Here is a 23,668-nt window from a genome sequence, read left to right as displayed (position 1 = left end):
GTCAATCTGGGAACAAAAGCAGTACAATAAAAAGAACTCTGGGATAAATATCACAATCACTAAAGTGGCAGAGGCAGGAGAATTATGGAAAGTTTGAGGCCAGCCTGCACAGCTACCTCAGGGATAAAGGATTCACAAAGCTTCCATTGGAAGGCTTCTAGTAGGAGACACTTTAGTTGAGGGCAGTGTTCAGGGTAAGTGGAAAGCCATCAGAAACCTTAGCTTAGCTTAGTCACTATGTGGTTTTCCCGATGTGTGTAAGAGTTGCTGGTGTTGTGGAATAACCTTGTTGTACACTGTGAAGATGTGTCTTCGCCAAGGTGCCTTCTGATTGGCTTAATAAAGAGCTGACTGGCCCATAGCTAGGCAGGAAGAGGTTAGGTGGGACTTCCCGGCAGAAAGAACAAGAAAAGAAGAATCTAGATGAGGCCTGAGAGAGAAACGCCAGAGGAGGCCTGGAGGAAGCTGGACATGCAGGAGGAGAGGTAAAAATCACGAGTCACGTGGCAGCACATAGAATAATAGAAATGGGTTAATTTAAGTTTTGTTGTTGTGGTTGTTGTTTTGGTTTTTCGCAACAGGGTTTCTCTGTGTAGATTTGGAGGCTGTTCTGGAACTAGCTCTTTGTAGACCAGGCTGGTCTCAAACTCACAGCACTTGGGATGCAGAGTCAGGCGTATCTCTGTGAGTTAGAGGCCAGCCTGGTCTACAGAGCTAGTTCCAGGCCAGCCTCCAAAACAATACAGAGAAACCCTGTCTCGAAAAACCCAAAAAATAAAAAATAAAAAAGATGTGTGCCACCAATGCCCGGCCACATACATGTGTCAGGGTATTTTGAGACATCTCTTTTGTATTTTTATTTTTTTACATTCCAGTCCCAGCTACCCCTCCCTCCTCTCCTCCTGCTCCCCCCATTCCTCCTGTCTTCCCATCTGCTCCACAGAGAGGGTAAGGCCTCCCCTAGGAAGTCTACTAAGTCTGTCCCATCATCTCCTTAAAGCAGGACCAAGGCACCTCCCCACCCCCACACCCCTGGAGACATCACTCTTTTTTTTTTTTTTTGATTTTTGTTTTGTTTTTGTAGATAGGCTTCCTTCCTTCCTTCCTCCCTTCCTTCCTTCCTTCCTTTTGGTTTTTCTAGATAGGGTTTCCCTGTGTAACAGTCCTGGTTGTTCTGTAAACCAGGCTGGCCTTGAACTCAGTTTTCCACCTGCCTCCGCCTCCCGAGTGCTGAGATTAAAGCTGTGCACCACCACTGACAGGTCTTTAATTTTTTAACAATTTAAAAAATTCTAAGTTATTTTTATTTTATGTGCATTGGTGTTTTGCCATGGGTGTTGGGTCTCCTGGAACTGGAATTACAGTTATGAGCTGCCAGGTGGGTGCTGGGAATTGAACTCAGGTCTTCTGAAAAAGCAGTCAGTGCCCTTAACCACTGAACCATCTCTCCTGACCACCCCCTTTTTAAACATATTAAAACAATTTATCCTCACTTTGTGTGCATTGCTACTTTGTCTGCATGTAGGTAGGAACTCCCTGTCCATCTCTCTAGCCAAGACAGAGCTGACTTGCTGTCAGCAGCCCCAGTGATCCTTCTGTCTCCCCCAACTCCATCTTCTTCCAAGTACAAGCAGCCATCCAGGCTGAGGATTTGAATTCAGGTCTTCATGCTTGGACCTGAGCAAGTGTTGTTACCCACTGAACCATCTCCACATTTAACTTTTTTTTTTCTTTGTTTTTCAAGACAGGGTTTCTCTGTGTAACAGTCCTGGCTCTCTCCTGGAACTCTATTTTTAGGCCAGGCTGACCTTGAACTCACAGTTTTCTGCCAGCCTCTGCCTCCTGAGTGCTGGGACTAAAGAAAGGTACACACCACCAATGCCTGGCCACATTTAACTTTTTTTTTTTTTTTTTTTTTTTTTTTTTTTTTGGTTTTTACCAGACAGGGTTTCTCTGTATTGTTTCGGAGGCTATCGGTCCAGCCCGGCCTCGAACTCACAGAGATCCGCCTGCCTCTGCCTCCCGAGTGCTGGGATTAAAGGCGTGTGCCACCACTGCCCGGCCCACATTTAACTTTTTTGTTGTTTTTTTCTAGACAGGGTTTCTCTGTGCAGCCCTGGCTGTTCTCGGACTCAGAGATCCTCCTGCCTCTGCCTTCCAAGTGCTGGGATCCAAAGTGTGTGCTTTCTTTTTCTTTTTCTTTTTCCAGACAAGGTTTCTCTGTAGCTTTAGAGCCTGTCCTGGAACTCGCTCTGTAGATCAGGTTGGCCTCAAACTCAGAGATCCATCTGCCTCTGCCTCCCAAGTGCTGGGATTAAAGGTGTATGCTTTATGCCCAGCTACATTTAACTTTCTTAAAAGATGTGTAATTCTATTTCTGTGTATGCATGTGTGCACAGGTGCCATGCAGGACAAAAGACCACGTTAGATCCCTGGAGCTGGAGGGACAGACAGTGTTTGGGTGCTGGGGATTGAACTTGGGTCAGTACCTTCACCTCTGGTCCTCTCTCTTGTCCTCTTCTTGACCCTCTATGTAACTCTTTGATAGTGCTGCCTCCAGTTCTAGACAAGAAGCACAATGTGATGGAAAAACCCTCAGATGGTCAAACATCCTCCCTGTCACACTGATGTCCAATATGGGGGGAAAACAGGCCTCAGTCAGGAGAGTCCCACTGGGATCCTGGCTCCATGGCTTCAGCAATATTATTTCACCTCAAGTGCAAATCTCTTCCAAGCTGGTTGCAGCTTCAGACAAGTGGCTTCCTGATACCCAGATCAGGGCCACCTTAGTCAGAAAACAACATTGCCATTTATTAGTGCCCAGTGCTAGACATGCCAAATGGGTGACAGGATTGGCCACCCAAGCAATGGTAGACTTTGTTTTGTGGTGCCAGGGATCAAGCCCAGGACCTTACACAGGTGGCAAACTCTGCCACGGAGCCTCAGCCACATCCCAGTTGACTTCCAATGCCAGCAATCCTCAGTCTTGCAATTACTGGGCACAGACACAGGCTGGGCAGAGGCCATGAGGTTAAGGCCATGAGGTTAAGGCCATGACGCAATCACAACTTTTGGCTTATGCTAGGAGGTGAACTCTGACCTTCAGGAAATGGACAAACATCCCATTAACAAGGACTACAAAACAAACCTCAGCGAACTTTTATTTCTCTTACCTAGAACTGCTTACAAGGAAGGCCAAAGACTTCTGCACTTTAACAATGGATACCCTTCCCACCCACCCAAGGGACACCGAGAGTCATCATGTCCCCTCTAGAATGTACCCCCATGCTGAGGCCCCCTCCACTCTTGTCCACCTTCATTGAGGGAGGGCTTTCAAGCCTGGAGGGGGCACTAGTTGTGTCCCGTGCCTGCACGGGTATGAAATGTGGCACACGGGCCAGGCTCCTGTTCTGCCTGGCCCAATGAAGGAGAGTCGGAAACAGCAGCAGTGTGTCCTTGACTGGCCCAGAGGAGGCACCTACTTACTGCTGGTGGAAGGGAAGGGAAGTCAGAATTCACAGTTGTTTTTTCTATGTAAAGTGCCTATCAGTCCTTGGCTGCTTCTGCCAAGCAATTCATTTAAATCCAGGAGAGGGGACAGATGGGTCACTGGGGTGGGGGAGGTATCCCTTGGAAGGTTGGCTGTACACTAAGGGTCCCCAGAGGCCTTCAAGGTCTTGCAAGAAAATCAACCTGCTGTTGATGGTTTGGACTGAGAGGCCAAAGGCAAGTGTCAAACCTTGAGAAACTGAAGCCATCCCTTAGGTCTGCAACCATGAGGTCCAAGAGGCGCAGCAATGTCACCAAGAGAAAGAACCTTGGTATCTGCCACTTGCTGGATGGGCCGTGGTGCCAGCTAAGAAAGGCTCAATGTTTTGGCAAGCATTCTTGGCAGAGCCCGAGGGATCAGAAGAAAGGACTACCGGCCTCTGCATGGTAATACGGTCTAGAACAGGACCATCTCCCTCCTAGGACTTGACTCTGGCTCCAGTGAGGTCCTTAAGAGGCCAGACCTTGTCCATAAGACCCAAATACAGAGTTCATTGGCATTTACTCCTTACTCTTCAGACAGCAGAGGGATTGACATGGGATCCAACTCTCCAGAGACAGTATGTTCTTTGGATGTGTTTGGCCCCTCTCCCGGGCCCTACCCCAACAGGCATGGGAGAAAAGGGAATGAGGGCAAAGGAGACACAAAAGAACTGAACCAATATTCAGGCAACCAAAAACCAGGCTGCCCAGCAGAACAGGCTTTGGGGAAACTGGGCACACAGACCAGCTGTGAGTCCGACGTTCACATTGATGGGTGGAAGGCAGGAGGGAGGTAATGAAATTGTAGAATGAGGAGGGGGAAGGTGAGCTTCCTGGAGTGTTCCCTTGAGGTCTGTGCTCCTTTCCTCCAGGGGCAGTCAGGGGCTTCCCAGTCCAGGACCATCTTAGTACTTGTGCTGGCCTATAAATCTGAGCTCAACCCATTCTCCTTCAGTTGTTTTTAGGAACAGGAAAGACAAAGTGGTATGGCCTCTTGGGCTTTCCTAGACTTCCCGCTCCAGGGGCAGAGCTGAGACCCAAAGTCAGTGCAACAATCCTGTCCAGTCCAGTGAGAGAAAAGAAGGTGTGCTTGCCCAGGGAGCTGCACACCACGCACATGCCCATCCCCAGCATTCGGTGGATGGACATGAGACAGAAAGGGCCCTGGATCTGTCTCCAGACACAGAAATCCTTGTAGAGAGGACAGTGCCCCAGGGTTAGCCGCTCCGGGTGCTGGTCCTGCGTGGGAAGGAGTCAGGTCATGTAGCGGGTGATGGCACGGAGTGCATAGAGCAGGGCTGCTTGCATTCGGGCCTCCAGGAGCAACAAGTTCACGTGAACCTAGGGACAGAGAGGGAGGCTTGCTGACAACTGCTCTGCAGCCCTCTCCCTCCAGTCTACTAGTTCCCGGCATTCACTCACCCACGCCTCCCACTGAGATGCCCCGACCTGTGCTAGGGCTCTGTGCAATCTGATGCGGTGACTGCTGAGGGAGTCCCCTGTCCCCTGTGGTGACTAACCACCTTATCTCACAAGTCTCAAAGAAGAGCTACCATTAAGTGGCTCCAGTGCAGGATCAAACGTTTCCTTATATAGTCTCATTGTGCCTTCCCAGCTTTGAAATGCAGGCAGGCAGTGTCTCTTCTCATTATAAAGGGGAAAAGCTCAAAGATGCAAGGTCACATGTCCAAAGTCACAAATGCTCCTATGTGAGACAGACTTAAGATTCGAACCTATCTGTGCCTGCCAAAATGCCACTGAAAGCCCTGTGGGAAAGCCCAAGTGCCCGATTTAAATGAAGTCTGAAATTGCACAGTGGAATAGGATTTAACCAAGGACAACAGGCCCAGTTTCCCACTGGGATCCTCACTGGGTCCTACTCTCTAGCTCTTCCACAGGCCTGGCTTGGCTGTTCTCACATCCACACTGCGGTCACCTTCTCTGAGTGGCGGAAGTGCCTCCAGAAGAGGCTGTACATCCTGCGGGTGGTCTTCTCTGGGTAGCAGGCCACTGTCTTGATATAAATTTTGAGGTTCCTTTCCAGGAGCTGGTTTACCTCCCCATAGTCGTAGTCATCGTATCTGATGGAAAGACCCGGACAGTGTTACTCATACCCTACTCTCAGAAGCAGAGTGGCCCACCTGCCCCCACCCTACAGAAGGAGGAACAGAGAGCGGCAAGAAAAGCCAGAAGGTAGGAAGTAACCAGAAGCCTGGTTCCTCTCAGAAAACAGCTGACATCACGCGTCATAGGTTACCAGGCTCACAGAGGACCACTCTAAGCCACACTAACAACGAGCAAACACCATTGAACTCTGACTGTGCCCGTGACAATCCTACAAACTAGATACTCTGTCATATTCAATATACTGTGTCATCAATTTCATTTTACTGAGATTCAAAGAAGGCTCTTGCCCTCAACAGCAGGGAATGATTTCAAATCCAGCTCTCCTGCACTCACTGTCCTATAGAAAGGACAGGAAGGTCAGTGCATGTTGATCCTAGAGAACGAAGCGGTGATGGGGAAAAAGGAGACAGTGCTGACTCCAGACAGGCAAGCTAAGGTCTAGCTAGGGAACCAATTAACTGGTTCAAAATTCAGAAGCAAGTTGGCAGTGAGTCTAGAAGCCACTTGTCTCTCCCCAGCCCAGTTATATACGTGCATGGGAAAAACAGGAAACACCTGAATAATAAAGTTATCTCTTGGACAATTTTGGTGTTTTTTGTTTGTTTTAGTCTTTTTGTTTTATTTTGAGACAGGGTTTTCTCTGTATAGCTCTGGCTGTTCTGGAACTCACTCTGTAGACCAGGCTGGTCTTGAACTCCTAGAGATCTGTCTGCTTCTGCCTCTCAAGTGCTAGAATTGAAGGCATGTGCCACCAATGTCCAGCAATTTTGATGTTTTTTTTCTTTTAATTTTTAATTTTTTAGAGCCCTATAGCCTAGCTGGTGAACTTGTTATATAGTGAAGGATCACCTTGAACACCTAACTGATCCTCCTGTCTTTGCCTTCCCAGTGCTGGAATTACAGGTATTAGTAAAAAAACAAGTCAAGAGCCGGGCGTTGGTGGCGCACGCCTTTAATCCCAGCACTCGGGAGGCAGAGGCAGGTGGATCTCTGTGAGTTCGAGGCCAGCCTGGTCTACAAGAGTTAGTTCCAGGACAGCCTCCAAAGCCACAGAGAAACCCTGTCTCAAAAACCCAAAAAAAAAAACAAAACAAAAACAAACAAACAAACAAAAAAAACAAGTCAAGAAAGAAAGGAACGCTGGGCGGTAGTAGCTCATGCCTTTAATCCCAGCACTCGGGAGGCAGAGGCAGGAGGATCTCTGTGAGTTCGAGGCCAGCCTGGTCTACAAAGTGAGTTCCAGGACAGCCTCCAAAGCCACAGAGAAACCCTGTCTCGAACCAACGCCCGGCCCAAAGATGCCTTCTTGAGGGTGGGGAGAAGAGAAGCTTAGGAAGAAAAAAAAAAAACCGTAACAACAGAAAAGAAAAAAAAAAAAAAAAAACCCTAACAACAGAAAAGAAAAAAAAATAACCCTGTAGACAACCTAAATACTCACATCATATCACTCAGTAAAAAATATTCCTAAACAAACAAGCAAACAATAATGACAACAACAAACACAGCAAGTGGACAGGCAATATGGCTCAGTGGGTAAAGGAGCTTGCCATCTAGAGTGATAGTCCCAGTTTGATCCCTCTGCCCCACACAGTGGAAGGAGAGAACCAACTCCAGCAAGTTTTCTTTTGATCTCCACATGAATGCTGTGTCACACATGTGTACGCATACATATGCATAAACACAAATAAAACATTTTCAATTAGAAGAGATTTAGCAAGATAAAAAAAAATATTTTGTACAGAGATGGTGGATAACCTCTCACATGCCTGACTTCTGGTCATAACTTTCATGACTGCATAACAGGTTATGAATGGAAACATAATTATTTCAAGTCTACTACTGATGGGTATCTGTGCTGTCCTTACTATGAGAAAAGATGTGTTATTTGGAAATTTAAACATGAGTCTATAGCATGGTAGTCTACAGGGTGAGTTCCAGGATAGCCGGGGCTGTTACACAGAGAAGCCCTGTCTTGGAAAACCAAAAAACATGAGTCTATGTAGTGTATACATATGTTTATGTTTGTATTTGTGTAGAGGTACCTGAATACACACACGAGCCCATAGCTAAAGTGCTTTGGTAGATCAGGCCTTTAAGCCCAGCAGCACCTAAGAAGCTAAGGCAGGAGGATTGTCAAGAGCTCAAGGCTGACCTGAAGCATACAGTTCTAGGCTAGTCTGGGTTACCCTGCTTCCAAACATCAAAAATAAATAAGTAAAACGACATAAAACAACATAAGATAAAATAAGAGTGCTTGTCTAGTATGCACAAAGTCTTGGGTTCAATTCTTTGTATTACACGACAAACAAAGCAAAGCTCAGTTGTCTCTGGGAGAGTGCTTAAAGAGGCATATCAGCTTTAAGCCTGCGAAGACATAAATTTGCCTTGAAAGATTATTATAGGCAAGAAGAAAGATTAAAAATGACAGTATGCTCAAGAAAGATTTATGGCATACACATGACCTAAACCTGGGGAACACTTGCTCACCTGATGCCAAAGACACAGTGGATGTAGTTCCAGATGGCCCTGCGGAGCATCGAGGTGTCCACACCACTGTGCATGGCGATGGTGTTATAGGTGAGGCTGTAGGCAACCTGAAACTTCTCATCCAGCAGCTGTCCTCCCTCAGGGTAGAGCCGCTGGATCAGTGAGTAGCCATGGTCTTCCCAGGTATAATCCTGAGGAATGAGGGAAGAGGTCAGTGAGCAAGACTTGGGAAGTCCAAGGCTGACCAGAGATCTGTCCTCTGGAACTCTAGAATTTACACCTTAGCTTTGTATAACATACCCTCCCGCACTACAATCTGATACACCATCGATGGACCTGAGAAACCAACCAGGATGTCCCAGGATGATGACCTTTCCCCTGAATTGGGATCTTTTAGGTCTTCACTGCCCTAACAGGTTTTTGTTTTGTTTTGTTTTTCCTGGAACTAACTCGTAGACCAGGGTGGTCTTGAACTCAGAGATCCATCTGCCTCTGCCTCCCAAATCCTGGGATTACAGGTGTGCGCCACCACTGCCTGGCACCCTCATGGGTTTTAGAGGGGAGAAGGTAACCAACTTAGGAATCATCGAAAAAGGCCCCTGCTTCTGTGCAAATCTAAGGCAATGAACACCAACAGTGCAGGGAGCCTCACCTGGGCTCGGAAGGTAGGCGGAGCCTGAGTCCCTCGACGAGTGAAATCTTCATATCCGAAAGTGGGGTCTTCCACAAAGCACAGAATGTCTGGGTGTGGAGACGGCTCCAGGATATCCGCTGAGGGCCAGAAAGAGGTGTCAGTGAAGCTGAGCCTAGAGCTCCACATCATCAGAGAGGTCAGGGGAGGAACCGTAGGGGACCAACAGAGAGGCCCTCCCCACACTAAGTGGGAGGACTACTTAGAGCCACTCCTGGGGAGGAGGAGACTCCTGCCCAAGAACCCAGAAGGCAAGGCGCCCGGTAACAGTGACAGTGGTAGTTCCATGGGATGGCTCAACCTGGGAAAGGCTCTAAGCCTGGCTACATCTACCCAACACAAACCCTGAAGGGCTAACAGACCAGGGTTCAAAGGAAATCCGAACATAAGGCCATGCAGAACTTCTTGGAAGGAAGGCATGCTGCATGGAGGTGTCTGCTCCCATCAGCAGTGTAAGGAGACGGGCAGTCCCTAGCCCAGACATCTGTGGTCCTGTACCTGAGGGGGTTACCAGCAGACTTTCTGACTTCTCCAGCTCAAAACGGTTCTCCATTTCCTCCTGGGAAGCCCCCTCCTCCCGCAGCAGGCTCTCCTGCAGCTGCCTCATGCGTTCCATCAGAGCTTCTATGTCGCGGGCAGCTTCGAAGCCCTGTAGGAAGGACCCAGGAATTACCATCATGGTCCTCTGGAAAACTTCACTCAGATTTTCTACATTCTAGGCCTTCCTGAGTGATCAGAAAGAACTAGCGTGTTTCTGAGCCAGCTACCACATCGGGCAGCACATAGTCTGTGGGTCTTCCACAGGGACGTTCATAAGGCTATAGAAGTGACAAGTGTCTTCTTCACTTGTAATTTACAAGATTTCTAGGTTGGTTTTGTTTGTTTTGTTTTTTGAGACAGGGTATTATTCACTGTGTGACCCTGGCTGTCCTGGAACTTAGGATGTAGATCAGGCTGGTCTTGAACGCAGAGACCGTCTGCCTCTGCCTCCTCAGTGCTGGGATTATGGCAGTTTCTGTTGATTGGTGGTTTTTGTTCTTTGCTTTCTTTTGTTTTTATCTTTAATTTATTTTTATGTGCATTTGTGTTTTGCCTGCATGCATATCTGTGTCATATCCCCTTGAACTGGAGTGGCAGAGTATTGTGAGCTGCCATGGAGGTGCTGGGAATTGAACCTAGGTCTTCTAGAAAAATAGCCAATGCTCTTTGTTGTTGTTGTTTTGTGTTTTGAGACAGGGTTTCTCTGTATAACAGCCCTGGCTGTCTTTGAACTCACTTTATAGACCAGGCTGGCCTGGAACTCATAGAGATCCACCTGCCTCTGCTTCCAGAGTGCTGAGACCCCCGCAGCCTGGCAGCCAATGCTCTTAACCACTGAGCCGTCTCTCCACCACCTGTTGCTTGGTTTTCGGTGCTGTTGCTAATTGAACTCACACAGACTAGGCAAACAGTCACCAAAGCTTAAATTTTGTATAGTCAACTGGACAAAAAAATGTCAGACATGGTAGCTCACTTCTCTAATCCTAGCACAGCAAAAAGATGGGGATACAGGAGATCACCATGAATTTGAGGCTAGCCTGGGCTATTGAGTAAGACCCTGCCTCAAAAATAACAAAACAAAACCAAAAACACGCACAAATAACAACAAAAAGGAGCTGGCATCAAGAGGTGGTGGTGCACACCTTCAATCCTAGTACTCAGGAGGCAGGGGCAGGTGGATCTCTATGAGTTTGAAGCCAGCCTGGTCTACAGAGCATGTTCCAGAACAGACTCCAAAGCTACAGAGAAACTCTTTTTCAGAAGAAAAAAAAATCAGCTCGCACTATGGTCCACATCTGTAGTCTCAGTAGTACTTGGTTCCACAGTAAGTTCAAGGCTATCCCCCGATTAACAATAAACAATCATACAGAAAACCCAGGTGACTGCGATCCTAACAGGCTGTGTGCTGCTGTTGGGTCAAGCACATGGTACATTACGTCTCATCACCCACTGTCTTTATCTCCATGTAGCATAAAAATAGACCCTGAGTTTAAAGCCAAGCAATTTTGCTGTAGCCACTCACTGTGAAGAGACAGGAAAGCCATGTTTCTATTCTCAGAGCAGAGGCTGCACCAGCTTTCTCCCATACCAAAGCAAGATCCAGGACCATGACTTACCCCAGAGTTGTTCAATGGGTCGCCACTTGGGGGACTTCCGTGCTCACTGGGGGGCGAGGGTGCTTGTGAGGCAGGACTGCCCTCTGCATCTCCTTCAGGAAGTATTCCACAGCCAAACACGAAGGAGGCCAGAGAGTGGCAGTGCGTAAGCAGGACCAGAGCTTGGATGAGTTCAGCCAGGGACCAGCTGTGCTCTCCAGTCTTCAGTAAGGCCTGGAAGGGAGAGCGAGCTAACCCACTTAGTGACTGCCCCTGAGCTACCTCAGTCCAGCCCCCAGGCTTCCTCAAGGTCCCAACCCTCCGCCTATCATACCTGGATATGCTCCTTGGTGATGAGCCATGGCCGATGTGCCAGCAACTTGTTGATCTCGCTGAGTTTGCGAAGCTTTTCAGGTGCCCGGTGGAGGCCCAGCAGCCACCCCGGGTCACCGCCAGTCTGCAGGAACTCAGTCATGTGGGAGCCCACCAGGTAAGAACACTGGTGGCGGGCAGCAGCCTATGAAGGGAGTTGATAAGCCTGAGTTACCCTCCTTCCATACCCCATTCTATAAAGATCCCCTGAGATCTAAGAGGCAGAAGAGAAGTCTACGTTCTAACTTCAGCTCTGCTGGCTGGTCATCTGAACCCTTTGCGCCTCAGTTCTCCCATCCGCAAAGCACACAACTTAGAGATGCCGCTCTTTAAAACCTAAAACCCCACGTACGTCATCAGGTAAAACTGAACACTTGCTCTTCACCTAAAAAAATCAACTCAGGAGAGTCCCAGCAAATGAATCTGAAGCTAGAACTACCATTTGGCCACCCCTGCAAGCAGCAGGCCCAGATAAACTTACCATGATGGCAATGTAGTGACGCCAAGGGCTGGCCAGGGGCCCATCTGTATGCAGCAGCAGATAGTGTAGGCGCCAAAAGCTGCTAAGGTAGTCAGGGTGCAGGCCCATCACCACCGCCAGGTTGTCCACCCTCCCTGAAGACATCAGAGCCTCGAGTCCCAGGTGCTGCACCAGGCTCTCAGCTCCTTCCTGAAGGATCTGCTAGGCAAAGAGGAGAGCATGGGTTCCCTTCTGCCCTCTTACAGACCAACTTCCTTTTTGTTTTAAATCTATATAGTTGCATTATATAAATATAATAGTAGAAGACTGAATACTACCATCACATCCAAATGAGGAAACTGATTAAACAAACACTTATTAGGCACTTTATGTAACTTATACATGTCTATCACTGCCCAAGTACTTCCTGTGTATTAACTCACTCAATCCTCAAAACAGCTAGGAAATTAGAGTTCAGTTTTCTCTATTTTTATTTTATAATGAATGTTTTTTTCAATGCTGAGGATCAAACTTATGGCTTCATGAATGTTAGGTGAATATCCTACTATTAAGCTATGTCCCCAGGCCCTTCTCCTCTCCCCTTGTTACCCCCCCCTTTTTTTTAAAAAGTGTTTTGAGACAGGGTTTCTCTGTCCTGAAACTTAAGAGATCTACTTGCCTCTGCCTAGGCAGTGCTGGAATTAAAGATGTGTGCCACCCCCACCCCTTTCTCCCATTTTACACATGAAGATTTAGGCAGAGAAATCAAGACTGTTGGAGACTGGGAAGTGTGGCTCAGTGGTAAAATGAATGCTTAGCATGCATGAGGCCCTGGGTTTGACCCCTGGCAATAAAAAAAAAGAATGTATAGTTTCTCCTGTCTTTATAGGATTTCTCTTCTAATATGGCAAAGGCAGACGGCTGTGGAGAGTAGGGGGAAGTGCAGGACAGTTCACAGGCCCTGAGAGTCTCCTCATAGAGAGCTGTTTAACCTCATGGGACGTTTTCACCACCATGTTTATGTGGAGCTAAGGTTAGAACCCAGGGCTTTGCAGATGCCAGGCAAGCAATCTAGCATCTGCACTGAGGGATACCTCAGCCCCTCTTCCTCTTTTTCTACCTTACCTTCTTATTTATTTATTTATTGTGGAGCCGGGTCCCAAACCCTGGGCCTTGTGCATGGTAAGCAAGTGTTCTATTACTGAGCTCCATTCCCAGCCCTGACTGATTCACTCGTCTAACAGATAGCTATCCAATTATGAATCTCCTTGAGTGTCTGAACTTGTCCTGTGAGGTGAATACTATTATTTCCCCCCCATTAATAGATGAAAAAAACAGATCTGCTGGAAGCCACAGATCTGATAAGTGACAGGAACAGGATTCTCATCTAGATGAACTCCAAGGCCTGTTTCTTTCCTTTTTTTCTTTTTAAGTAAAAGAATAGTTATTTATAAGTGGAAAAAATAAAATTCAAGAGCAATATGTGAGGTTAAAATGGGTGGCTGTTCACCTTACATTACAAAGGAGGGGAAAGAGAACTTAGATGTTTTGTTAGCAGGCCACAAACCATTGACCTACAAGTAAGACAGCATAAATTCAAGGCCAGTCTGATCTGAGTTCTAGGTAGGCCTGGACTAGAGTAATGCCTTCTCAAAACCAGAAAAACAGGAAATGGAAAACTCCATCGCTGTACAACAAATTCCTCTGTATGTGTATTCTAAAGGCATTACCACATTACCCACACACCAGCATGCAAGCTCCACGATGGCAAAGTTTTGTATGCCTTACTCTCTATCCCTGGGTCCTAGGTCAGGCCGGACCCCGAGACACAACTGAATAGCTATCTGTTAAATGAGTGAATGAGTGGGGGGGCTAGGGATGTAGCTCAGCATGGGGAGGAACACTGGCCTGGCATGGATGAGGCACTAGATTAGATTCTTAGCACAGAAAAAAGTAAAGGCGTAACAACGGGCCAGATGCAGTGGCCCACATCTGTGATCCCAGCACGAGGGAGGCTGAGGCAGGAAGATCACTCATTGTGAGCAAGGCCACCCAGGCTACAGAGCTAAAACTTTTTTTGCAAAATCAAAGTAACAACCAAGTGAAGGATGAACCAATTCTCTAGATGAAAGGTGTTCCTGCTGTAAAGAGAAAACAAGCTTTGAACCATGACTTGGTTCTGTTATGGGACCAGAGTGAGCTTGCTTTCCCTGCCCCCCGCCCCGCCCCCTCCCCCCTTTTTGAAAGTCTTTCTCCTTATCCCTGATGGGCTCAGGCTTCTTCAAACCTATAGCAACCCTCCTGCCTCTGCTTTCCCCATCACTAGGATTACAAGCGTGCGCCACTGTGTCAAGAGAAACCAGTGCTCCAGACACCAAAAAACAATAAACAGATGCTAATTTGAAAGCATATGTTTGGTAATATATACACTTTTATAAGTGATCCTGGGTCAGATGAGACATGGATATATCTCATCTTATTATGTAGGGATAAGCACTAGTTTGGGAATCTCAAGTTTGGCCATGTCACTACCATTTCATCTTCCCCTCCATCAAGACAGGGTTTCTCCGTGTAGCCCTGGCTGTCCTGGAACTCACTCTGTAGACCAGGCTGTCCTCAAACTCACAGAGATCTGCCTGCCTCTGCCTCCCAATTGCTGGGATTAAAGGTGTGCATCACCACTGCCCGGGGTTTCAAGAGCTTTTTCATGAAATTCAATAAATCAGGAGTGGGAAAATAAAAGATACTGATCTACCCACCCCTCTTCCAAACTCACCTCCTCTGCTGGAATGAAGGCACTGGGCCCTCTAGGGCCTCGCCGAGCCCGGCCCTCCTGATGCTCCTGTGGAAAAACACATGGTGGTTATTTGGCAGGAGGAGCCAGGGAGTAACATTTAGACCCATTTGGTGAGCAGCAAATGGGAAAGTGGGTAAGAGGGCACAGCAAGGCTGACCCAGCTCAGGAACTCAGCAAGGACCCAGAAACCCCAGCCTGATTGAGTGGGAGAGGCCACAGGAAGGAAATAGACAATTGTCATGTAGCCTATCTCCTCCAGGAGGCCAGTGTCTTTGCAATCATAGATGTCAAAGAGATGGCTTAGTGGGTAAAGGGGCTTGCCAACAAGTGTGAAGATCTAAATTTAACCTCTGGGCACCAGCATGTTAGAAAGAGACCTTACTCCTATAAATTGTCCTCTGATCTCCAACACACACACACACACACACACACACACACACACACACACACACACACACACACACACAACCCAGTGAAGGTTACAGTGAGAAACTGTCTGGGGCTGGGGGGGGGGAGACCCTTTTAAAATAAGAACCCTTTATATTCCAAAGCCAGTTACCACCCTACATGCCTATGAAGAAGCTTCAATTCCTCTCAAATAACCCCCCCCCCTTTCTTCTTCTCTAAGGATGACGTAGGCGTGATGTTTGGCATGCTGGGCATATTCTACACTGAGCTGCACTGGTCATGGCCCTGCAAATGGTCATTTGTTTATCCTTCCCTCCACATTTTCTAGGCTATCACCACTCTGTGCCTCTCCAACTGTCCCTGCCTGCACATCCCTGCCCTCTCCCATCCATCCATCCACTATCCAGTATCCATCTGATACCCAGTAACCAGATTAACTTTCTGGAGTATGAATGGATCCAGTCACTGAAAACCCAACCTCCCCTTACCGAAAGCTCTCACATTTCAGTCACATCCCCCTTGGAACTTTTTCCCGGGTCTACTGTCTGCAGCCACACAGTTCCCGGTGTTTCTGCCTCCACAAACACCTTCCACTAAGGGCCTCTTCTAAGCTGCTTTGCTCCCACATCACATTTTGTGGTGAGCGGGGCCAGGTCATTCATTCTGCTCGGTGAATGAAAACAGAAGGCAGAGCAGAGTAGGGGGACTCCAAGTGGGATGTGCAGGCTAGTGGTGGCAGCTATTCTGACTTGAGGTTATTTGAACCAGAGCCATGTATTCAATGAAGCTGCTTCTCCTGCTCCTAGAGACAGAGTCTGGGAGGACATTCTATTTATTCATTTAGTTTCTGAACGTCAGCGTGGGGTTCTCCACACCAGCCTTGACATAATTGATCCAAATAACAGTTCTGCCTTCATTACAAAGGGACTGTCCCCCAGTCCTTTCTCCTGGTGAGATCTAGGTTTAATACTTTAGATGTTCAAGAACTCAAAACTACACTCTAGCCTTTTTTTTTTTTTTTTTTTTTTTTTTTTTGGTGAAAGTGGCCAAAAGTCCCCTAAAGAGAGACAACCTCTGAATTCTATAAGATGACGAAAGAAAGAAGTAAGGTGTCTAGAGGCCTAGGTCAGTGTACTGGTTCTGCTGCTAATTTGCTGGGTGGTTTGAGAAAGTTACTTAAGTTCTCTGGGTCTGAATTCTAAGGACAAAAGGGGACCAGGCTGTTCCTTTCAACTTATACTTTTTTTATTTTTTGAGAGAGGGTTTCTCTGTGTAGCCCTGGTTGTCCTGGAACTCAATCTGCACACACCAAGACTGGCCAGAACTCAGAAGATCCACCTGCCTCTGCCTCTAATGCTGGGATTAAAGGCTGGCGCCACTACCCTCCATGGAGGCCTTCAACCCACCCTTCTAAGAGGCAGCAGGTTAGGCTGGTCTAAGGGCATGCAGAAAGACCATAATCCCAAGTACTTCCTTTACAGCTGCCCTCCTCCCTCACTTGAGAAAATGCCCAACAGCTCTGTCTGGGAGATAAGAGTTGCTGACTCCACTAGACTGGGCCTCCCTCACTGCAAAGGACCTGAGGACAGACAGAAAAAGCTAAGTGTGGCCAGGCCAAACACCTGTAATACCAGCACTGGGGATGCAGCTGAGGCAAGAGGACTAGGAGTTTGAGGCCAGACTGGGCTACACAGTGAGACGCTGCCTCAAAACAAACAAAACCACTGGGGTGTATGTGGAATATGCAAATAGTAAATTCTAAGATGAAAAATTTAAATGAAAAGGTGAAAAAGGAAACCCCAGCAGCACAGGCAGAGAAATAAGGGCCTCTAGATGTTCCGGGAAGAGACAGGGAACTGATTTGGAATTGTCTGAGCCAAGAGCACAGGGAGGAAACGATACCCATGGGTCCTAAGTGATGTTCTAGACCCATCAGCGTTTCCCAGAAAAATAAGTAATTACAATGTAGAGTACAATTAAAGATAGGAGCTTTAGAGGCTGGGACCACAGCTCCTCTGTAGAGTGCTGCCACGGAGGGAGCTGGAAGTGCAGCCCAAGTAGCCATGCCCAGTCTGTACAAGGCCCTGAGTTCAAGGCTTAGCACAAATAATAAATAAAACACAAATGAATAGCTCCACCCACCAGCTAGCTATGTGAGCCTCAGTTTCCTTCCGGGATCATGGGGCTTTCGTTGGGTAGTCACAAGATTTTTTTTTTTTTTTTTTTGGTTTTTCGTGACAGGGTTTCTCTGTGGCTTTGGAGGCTGTCCTGGAACTAGCTCTTGTAGACCAGACTGGCCTCAAACTCACAGAGATGCGCCTGCCTCTGCCTCCCGAGTGCTGGGATTAAAGGCGTGCGCCACCAACGCCCGGCCTAGTCTCAAGATTTAATGGGACTAAACCACAGGATTTTTACCTCAGTGCCTCCACCAGGGAGAGCACTTGATAAAAGTCTCCTGTCCTTAATTTCATTGTTATTTCAAACAAGAGCCTCTCTGCCCCAGAGTCCATTAGAATCCCTTTGTGAGTTTTTTTGTTTTTGTTATGGAACCCAAAGCCCCACCTCCAGCAATCCTTATGGGGAGGGAGGAGGGAGGACCTGTTTGTGCCATCCTTGTTTTGGGTACAAGCACAATGCTGAGTGCTTTCCAGGTAGAATCAGAGTTATTTCTTCATTTGACAATTTTCTGACTGTATTATAGGCAGTATGAATTACAGCTGTGAAAAGACAAAAATCACATCCAGCTTTCGTATCATTTCAGTTCCCAGGGAGAAAGCAAACAAATGATGAGCAGGCTGAAACAGCACAGTGAGTAATGGCAGGGTGGGAGTGTGTGCAGTATTTTAGTTTAAAACAGGACAGGAAAAACTACTGGGGCGGCAGATGACCTTTGAGGTAGGTTGCAAAGGCAGCGGAGCCTGTGAAGATGGAGAGGACCAGTGTTCAGCTATGGGGGACGCTGGAACATCCTGAATGCAAGACTAGGGTTTGAAATCCATGGCTCCAGTATCCGGAATGTTTCCTTAACCTTGACATCAGGGCAAGTCCTGGGAAAGCTGTAGGAGCAGGCTCTTACTGCCAAGAGGTGACACCACCAAACCAGCCCCCCTCCCATTCCCTGGGACAGACAGTCAATAACAATGTTGAGTAATAACAGGATTAGGTATTCCCTGGTTCCAATGGCATAATCACTGACCTCACATGTACTATCAGAACTTGAAGGTAAAAACTACCACTAAAGTTTTACAGATGAGGCCTGCAAGTCACTTCTGGTCACTCGGTGAGGAAGGAAGTAGGAGAGGTGAATACAGACCAGGTTCCTATCAGCGTGGATGTTATTCCCCATTCTCAACAACCAAGGTTTATACTAACCAGCACCCAGAGTTTCCCAAGAATGAGAAATCCCTTATCTGCTCAGGGCCTTAGGAATTCACCACCTGCCCCCAAACACCTTCCACAGGGACTCTGCCTTAAGGGCACAATGGATCTAGTTTCCTGTTGCTGCTCTTGTGTCTAGCACTAGTGCAATAGAACTTTTGGGGCTACAACTTCCCCTTCTGACTTCAGTGGGCACCTGCACACATGCACATATCTACACATGCACACCCCTACCACACACGCATATACATACATACATACATGCATGCATACATACATAAAATTAAAAAGAAAATAACTTTTGTTTTGTTTTTTTGAGATATGGTTTCTCTGTGTAACAGCCTTAGCTGTCCTGGAACTCTCTCTTTAGACTAGGATGGCCTTGAACTCAGAGATCTGCCTGCTTCTGCCTGGAATTAAAAACATGTACCACCACCACTGCCCAGCTCAACAAAATAACTCTTAAAAAAAAAAAAAAAAGAGCCGGGCGTTGGTGGCACACGCCTTTAATCCCAGCACTCGGGAGGCAGAGGCAGGCGGATCTCTGTGAGTTCGAGGCCAGCCTGGTCTACAAAGTGAGTTCCAGGACAGCCTCCAAAGCTACAGAGAAACCCTGTCTCGAAAAACCAAAAAAAAAAAAAAAAAAGAGAGAGTTCAGAGACTGGAGAGATGGCTCGGCAGTTGCTCTTCCAGAGGACCCGGGGTTCAATTCTCAGCAGCCTCATGGCAGCTCATAATTGCCTGTAACTCCAATTTCAGGGGAGCTGACATCTTCATAGACATATATACAGGCAAAACACAATGCACATGAAATAAAAATAATAAATTATTTTTAAAATGTCTCTAACAGATTGGCCAGTGGGCAAGTTTGTGGGACATTTTCCTAAATTAAAAAAAAAGGGGTACAAATAGAACTTTCTACATGGGGGATGTTTTGCATCTGACTTGTCTCATACACATGCTGGTCCCTAGTGGCTCTTCATGCCCAGACATTTGAAATGTGACCACAACACAAAAATCTCGATTTTTGCTTAATTTGAATTTAGCTTAATTAGTTAATTTTTTGAGATGAAGTTTCAATATGTAGCCAGTCTGGATTAAAACTTTCAATCCCTCTGCCTCTACACCACACTAATTCTAAATTGTTTTGTTGTTTTGAGACAAGGTCTCACTTTGTAGCACAGGCAGGCAGGGGTGGAACTCATTTTGCAACTTTGAACTCAGAGCAAGACTCCTAAATGCTGGGATTACAGATGTGTGCCATCATGCCTGGAGTTACCAGCACTAAGTTATGTCAGACGTGGCAACTGAGGGTCAACGGAGGGAGGGCAAGAACAATGAAGTCAGACAGCTCTTTGTGGAAGACTCCCTAGGGGGTCTTTAGACCATTGATTGGTAAAAGGGACTACATGCCTCAGGGAACGTGGCCTGGCTCCTAACTCAAGTGCTTGCTAGACAGTAACTGTTGTGTTAAACCCAAGAGTTCCGCCCTATTTACATCTTATCCTTATCAGTTAGTAGGTTGTGGGGATTATCTTGCACAGAGGAGTCAATTAAATGTGTAAAAATCAACTAACAAGTGTCTAAAGTGCAATTTGAGCCCAGAAATGCCTGGTACGGCCAAGGCCCTTTCCACTCTACCATAACAGTTTCTGGAAATGGCACCAGACCTGGTCATTTAAACCCAACACAAACTGACTTCCCAGCTGTATTGGCCCCTCTGAGTAGCCCAGCTTTTGTTCTTGTTCTCTGGAGTCGGCCAGCCCCAGGACTCAGCTGGAGACACCTGCTAAGTCATTCTGCCAGCTGGTAAGGTCTGGCACTGCCCACTTATCTGTCAGCTGAATCCAGTGCCCACTTATCTGTCAGCTGAATCCAGATAGGAGCCCGGGTTTATGCCTGAGGTGAAGGCATAGCAACAGCCCTAGCATAGAGGCAGACAGCTTGGACTGGGGCCCCAGACTAAAATGCTTTACATATTTGATCTCACAAGCACCGATTTCCTCTCAACCACCCTGAGAAAAACAGAATTTGTCCCCTCTTTAGAGACCAGTGACCAAAGCTCAGAGTGGTCCCTGTCTGGCCTGGCACAGTTCATGTGGGATTTCAGAGACTCAACAGTCGACAGGGGTTAGTTAAGCACTTAGTCACAAAGAAAGGTGAGCCCTGCAAGGGTCACTGATTCGGGAGAGGAAGGCAGGAAGGCCTAGCTTATGTGGAGCTAGCTCACAATGGAGAAGGGACTAGAAACAGTATCTGGTGGGGAAAGAAAAGCTTTTCCAAGGAAGTGACTCTTTGAAGAAGTTATTCTAGAATCCAATATGTTTTTTATTGTTTTGTTTTGTTTTTTGAGACAGGGTTTCTCTGTATTGTTTTAGAGGCTGGCCTGGAACTCACTGTGTAGACCAGGCTGGTCTTGAACTCACAGGGATCTGTCTGCCTCTGCCTCCCACCACCCATATGGTTTTGAAAACATACAACCCAAGACAAGAGTCGGCCCCTTGGAACTTTCTGGAGACAGGCATATCTGAAGGCTTGACAATCTGAAGGTGGGTCTGAAACAGACCCTTCCTGAGTCTTGAGGACTACATTTCCTGGCTCTTTCTTTTGTATTTATTTAAGTTTTTTGAGACAATTTCTCTGTGTAGCCCTGGCTGTCCTGGAACTGGCTCTGTAGACCAGGCTGGCCTTACATTCAGAGATCCTCCTGCCTCTGCCTCCCAAGTGCTGGCATTAAAGTTGTGCGCCACCACTGCCCAGCAGATTGTCTTTTCTTGAGGGAGCAGAAGATACGAATGTTGCAAGCATTACCAGCTTTTTCCAGCGCTGTACAGTGACTTTTTAAAATCCAGTGTTGAGGGACACCTGTAATCCTAACACGCAGGAGGCTGAGCTGGGAAGATGGTCATGAGGTCAAGGCCAGACTGTACTAGAGAGTGAGACCCCGTCTCAAAATGGTGGGATTGGGAGAGGATTCCTCTAAGGCCCCCCATCTCCCTGACCACCTGAGAATTTCTTCCCTACCAGGCACTGTGGGGAGAGATATGTCCTGGCTCCCCCCCTCAGGCAGCAGAGAATAGACTCAGGAAGTCTCTTGAGAGGCACTGGGGGTGGGGAGGGGATGTCTGCTAAGCCAATGTGACAGAAGCTAGCATTTTAATGCAATGGCATGTTCCCCGTGATAAATATGTTCCAGGCACACTGCTTCAGGCCTTTGCTTGTATTTTAAGCTAATTTCTTCAATGATCTCTTGGAGATACCATTAAATCTTTATGCAAGAGACTGCAGTCAAAGTGACCACTTGGCCAAGATAACCCAGCAAGAAAGTGGAGGGTGGGACCAGAATCCAGTATTCGCCCCAATGCTCAGGTGTTCATATGGACAACATCGTCCACAAAGCAAACAGACAAAAGTGACCAGAAAAGAATAGGCAGAAGCATGGGGTTGTTTCTTTACACAGATTCCTAAATCATTCGAAGAATCCACCAACTACTGGATGGAGAAACCCCAGATATGGGCAGGGATTTTCTGAGGGTCCTGCACACACCTTAGGACTGGTCTGTCAATACACCAGCTCTGGCGATATACCTTCCACTGTTCTAGACTTAGGAAAAAGGAAAACAAAGAGGAATTATCTTCTGCAGTGCCAAGCATTCTCCCAAATCCTAGACATACACAGGCCAAGGAATGAAGGTTAGGTGAAAGAAGCCTCTCTCAGCCCTTTTGGCCCTCAGTTTTCTCACTCTGTAAAATGGGGCTACACTACAGTTTGTATTTGTTGTCTTGGTCAGACAAAACCTGTACCCTAGCATACAGTAGGCTCTCCATAAATAATAAACGACGTTCATTTCCGAGGCTGCTGGAAGGAAAAGGGAGGCTTTAAAACAGCATTATATCTTGCCTCCCTACAAAGTCCCTCTCCTCTCGGAGGAGACGGCAAAACAAACTTTGATGAACCTAGAACATTTTAAAAGGGAGCAGCCCGAGACTCGTTAGTCTTCGGGAGTCGGGACCAAGGGTTATCCGCTTTCTCCCCCAGCTCTGGCCGCTGCCGCCCAGTATCAGGCGGCCAGCCAAACCCCTAAAGCACTCCGGGCAATTTTCAGATCCGAGGTGGGGACTGGGGAAGGGGAATCGATCTTCGCTGGTCAGTCCCAGGTGGCTCACTCCCTTTCTGGATCCGTGCACAAACCGCTCCTAGAAAGAGCTCCCTGCCGGCCTGCCCCCACCCAAAGGAAGGGAATCTGCGGAAGGGGGCGGGGAGGAGGAGTGGTCGGGTCTCTCCGGCCGGGATTTGCCTGGACTTGAAGACGATAGCTCCCCTAGAGCACGAACCCAGAGAGCCACGAGGAGGCGTCCCCTCTCATTGGCCAGGAGTCCGAAGGACCCAGGGAGGGCTCCGCAGCCCTCCCCCCTCCCACCCCGAGTGTGGAGGGGGCGAGGGCAAGGGGAGGGAAGAGAGACAGAGGAGGCTGCAGTTGATGCAACCCTAGTCCTGGCTTACGTGCTCCCAGACCCTAAGCCCGGTGGGCGCTCCAGACTTAGCTCGGGATAGCCCGAAGCTCGGCTGTGGCTGGAGAAGAGCACTGTCGCCCGACTGCTGCTTACCTCTCGGGTCCCGGGGCCCGCGACGCCGCCCCTGGCGAACGGCAGGTAGCCCTTGATCTCCGCACGGCACTCCGAGTCCGCAACGATCATGGTGTCCGCCAGGACCCAGCCGCGGCTCGTCCGTGCCTGGGGCACCCGAGGGGGTCTGGGGAGAGCGCTCGCAGGAGGCCGGGGCTAGGGGTCGCCGGGGAAGCTCGAGAACCCCGGGGTGTCTCTCGGGATACCGAGAACCGGCGCTACCACGCCACTCCTTCCACCCCGGCTGGAACTGCGGCTGGCCTCGGAGGCCTGGGGTTGGCCGCGCAGCAGGGGTTCTCACGGCCCGGAGTGCCTCGGAAGTCCGCAGTGGCCAGCGCTGCTCACTAAGCCGGCGCTCCTCAGCATCCCCACCGCGGAACTGCCAGCGCTCGCCGGGCTCTGTCAGCCCGCTGCGGTCCCTGAAGGAGGGCGGGGACAAAAAAGCCCCAAGGAGCAGCCAATCAGATGCCTGTTTCTCGGGGAGGCGGGGCTGACACCCTCCGGAGCCAACCGTCTCTCCAATCAGCATCGAGAAGCACCTGGGAACTCTGGGAGCTGTAGTTGGCCTCGCACAGATGCTGCAAACTTTTGCAAGAAGGGTTAGTCAGACCTCTGTCAATACCAGATGAGAGTGACAGCCCAGGGAGTCATTAGGG

The 23,668-nt window shown here is 48.1% G+C and overlaps 1 protein-coding gene across 3 annotated transcripts; it reads right to left on the bottom strand.

The window, feature by feature from the left end:
• Positions 1-3,136: 3,136 nt before the first annotated feature.
• On the bottom strand, positions 3,137-23,388 carry Sesn2 (sestrin 2). Of its 3 annotated transcripts, none has more exons than XM_021232715.2 (10): positions 22,995-23,388; positions 14,580-14,645; positions 11,825-12,025; positions 11,306-11,488; positions 10,993-11,205; positions 9,335-9,485; positions 8,798-8,916; positions 8,146-8,336; positions 5,468-5,612; positions 3,137-4,872 (listed from the first exon to the last, which is right to left on the bottom strand). In XM_021232715.2, exons 1-10 carry the CDS (start codon positions 23,082-23,084, stop codon positions 4,786-4,788), a joined length of 1,446 nt encoding a protein of 481 aa, XP_021088374.1. In that variant the 5' UTR covers positions 23,085-23,388; the 3' UTR covers positions 3,137-4,785. The 3 variants fall into 3 exon arrangements, with proteins under 3 accessions (XP_021088374.1, XP_005079597.1, XP_021088376.1); XM_005079540.4 differs by having other exon boundaries at positions 11,825-12,022; positions 22,995-23,387; XM_021232717.2 differs by lacking the exon at positions 22,995-23,388 and adding an exon at positions 21,934-22,937 and having other exon boundaries at positions 11,825-12,022.
• Between the last annotated feature and the right edge of the window lie 280 nt (positions 23,389-23,668).

Source organism: Mesocricetus auratus, unplaced genomic scaffold, assembly GCF_017639785.1.
Source record: "Mesocricetus auratus isolate SY011 unplaced genomic scaffold, BCM_Maur_2.0 Super-Scaffold_100014, whole genome shotgun sequence".
NCBI lineage: Eukaryota > Metazoa > Chordata > Mammalia > Rodentia > Cricetidae > Mesocricetus > Mesocricetus auratus.
Note: the sequence above shows the minus strand (reverse complement) of the source record. Positions and strands in the feature narration are given on the sequence as shown.

Excerpts from the sequence above, each read along its gene's own strand:
- Sesn2 (XM_021232715.2), bottom strand. The coding sequence starts at position 23,084 with ATGATCGTTGCGGACTCGGAGTGCCGTGCGGAGATCAAGGGCTACCTG. Across the intron at positions 11,489-11,824 it reads GTCACTACATTGCCATCATG|GCTGCTGCCCGCCACCAGTG; the intron begins GTAAGTTTATCT and ends CTCCCTTCATAG. Across the intron at positions 9,486-10,992 it reads ACCCATTGAACAACTCTGGG|GGCTTCGAAGCTGCCCGCGA; the intron begins GTAAGTCATGGT and ends TCCTTCCTACAG.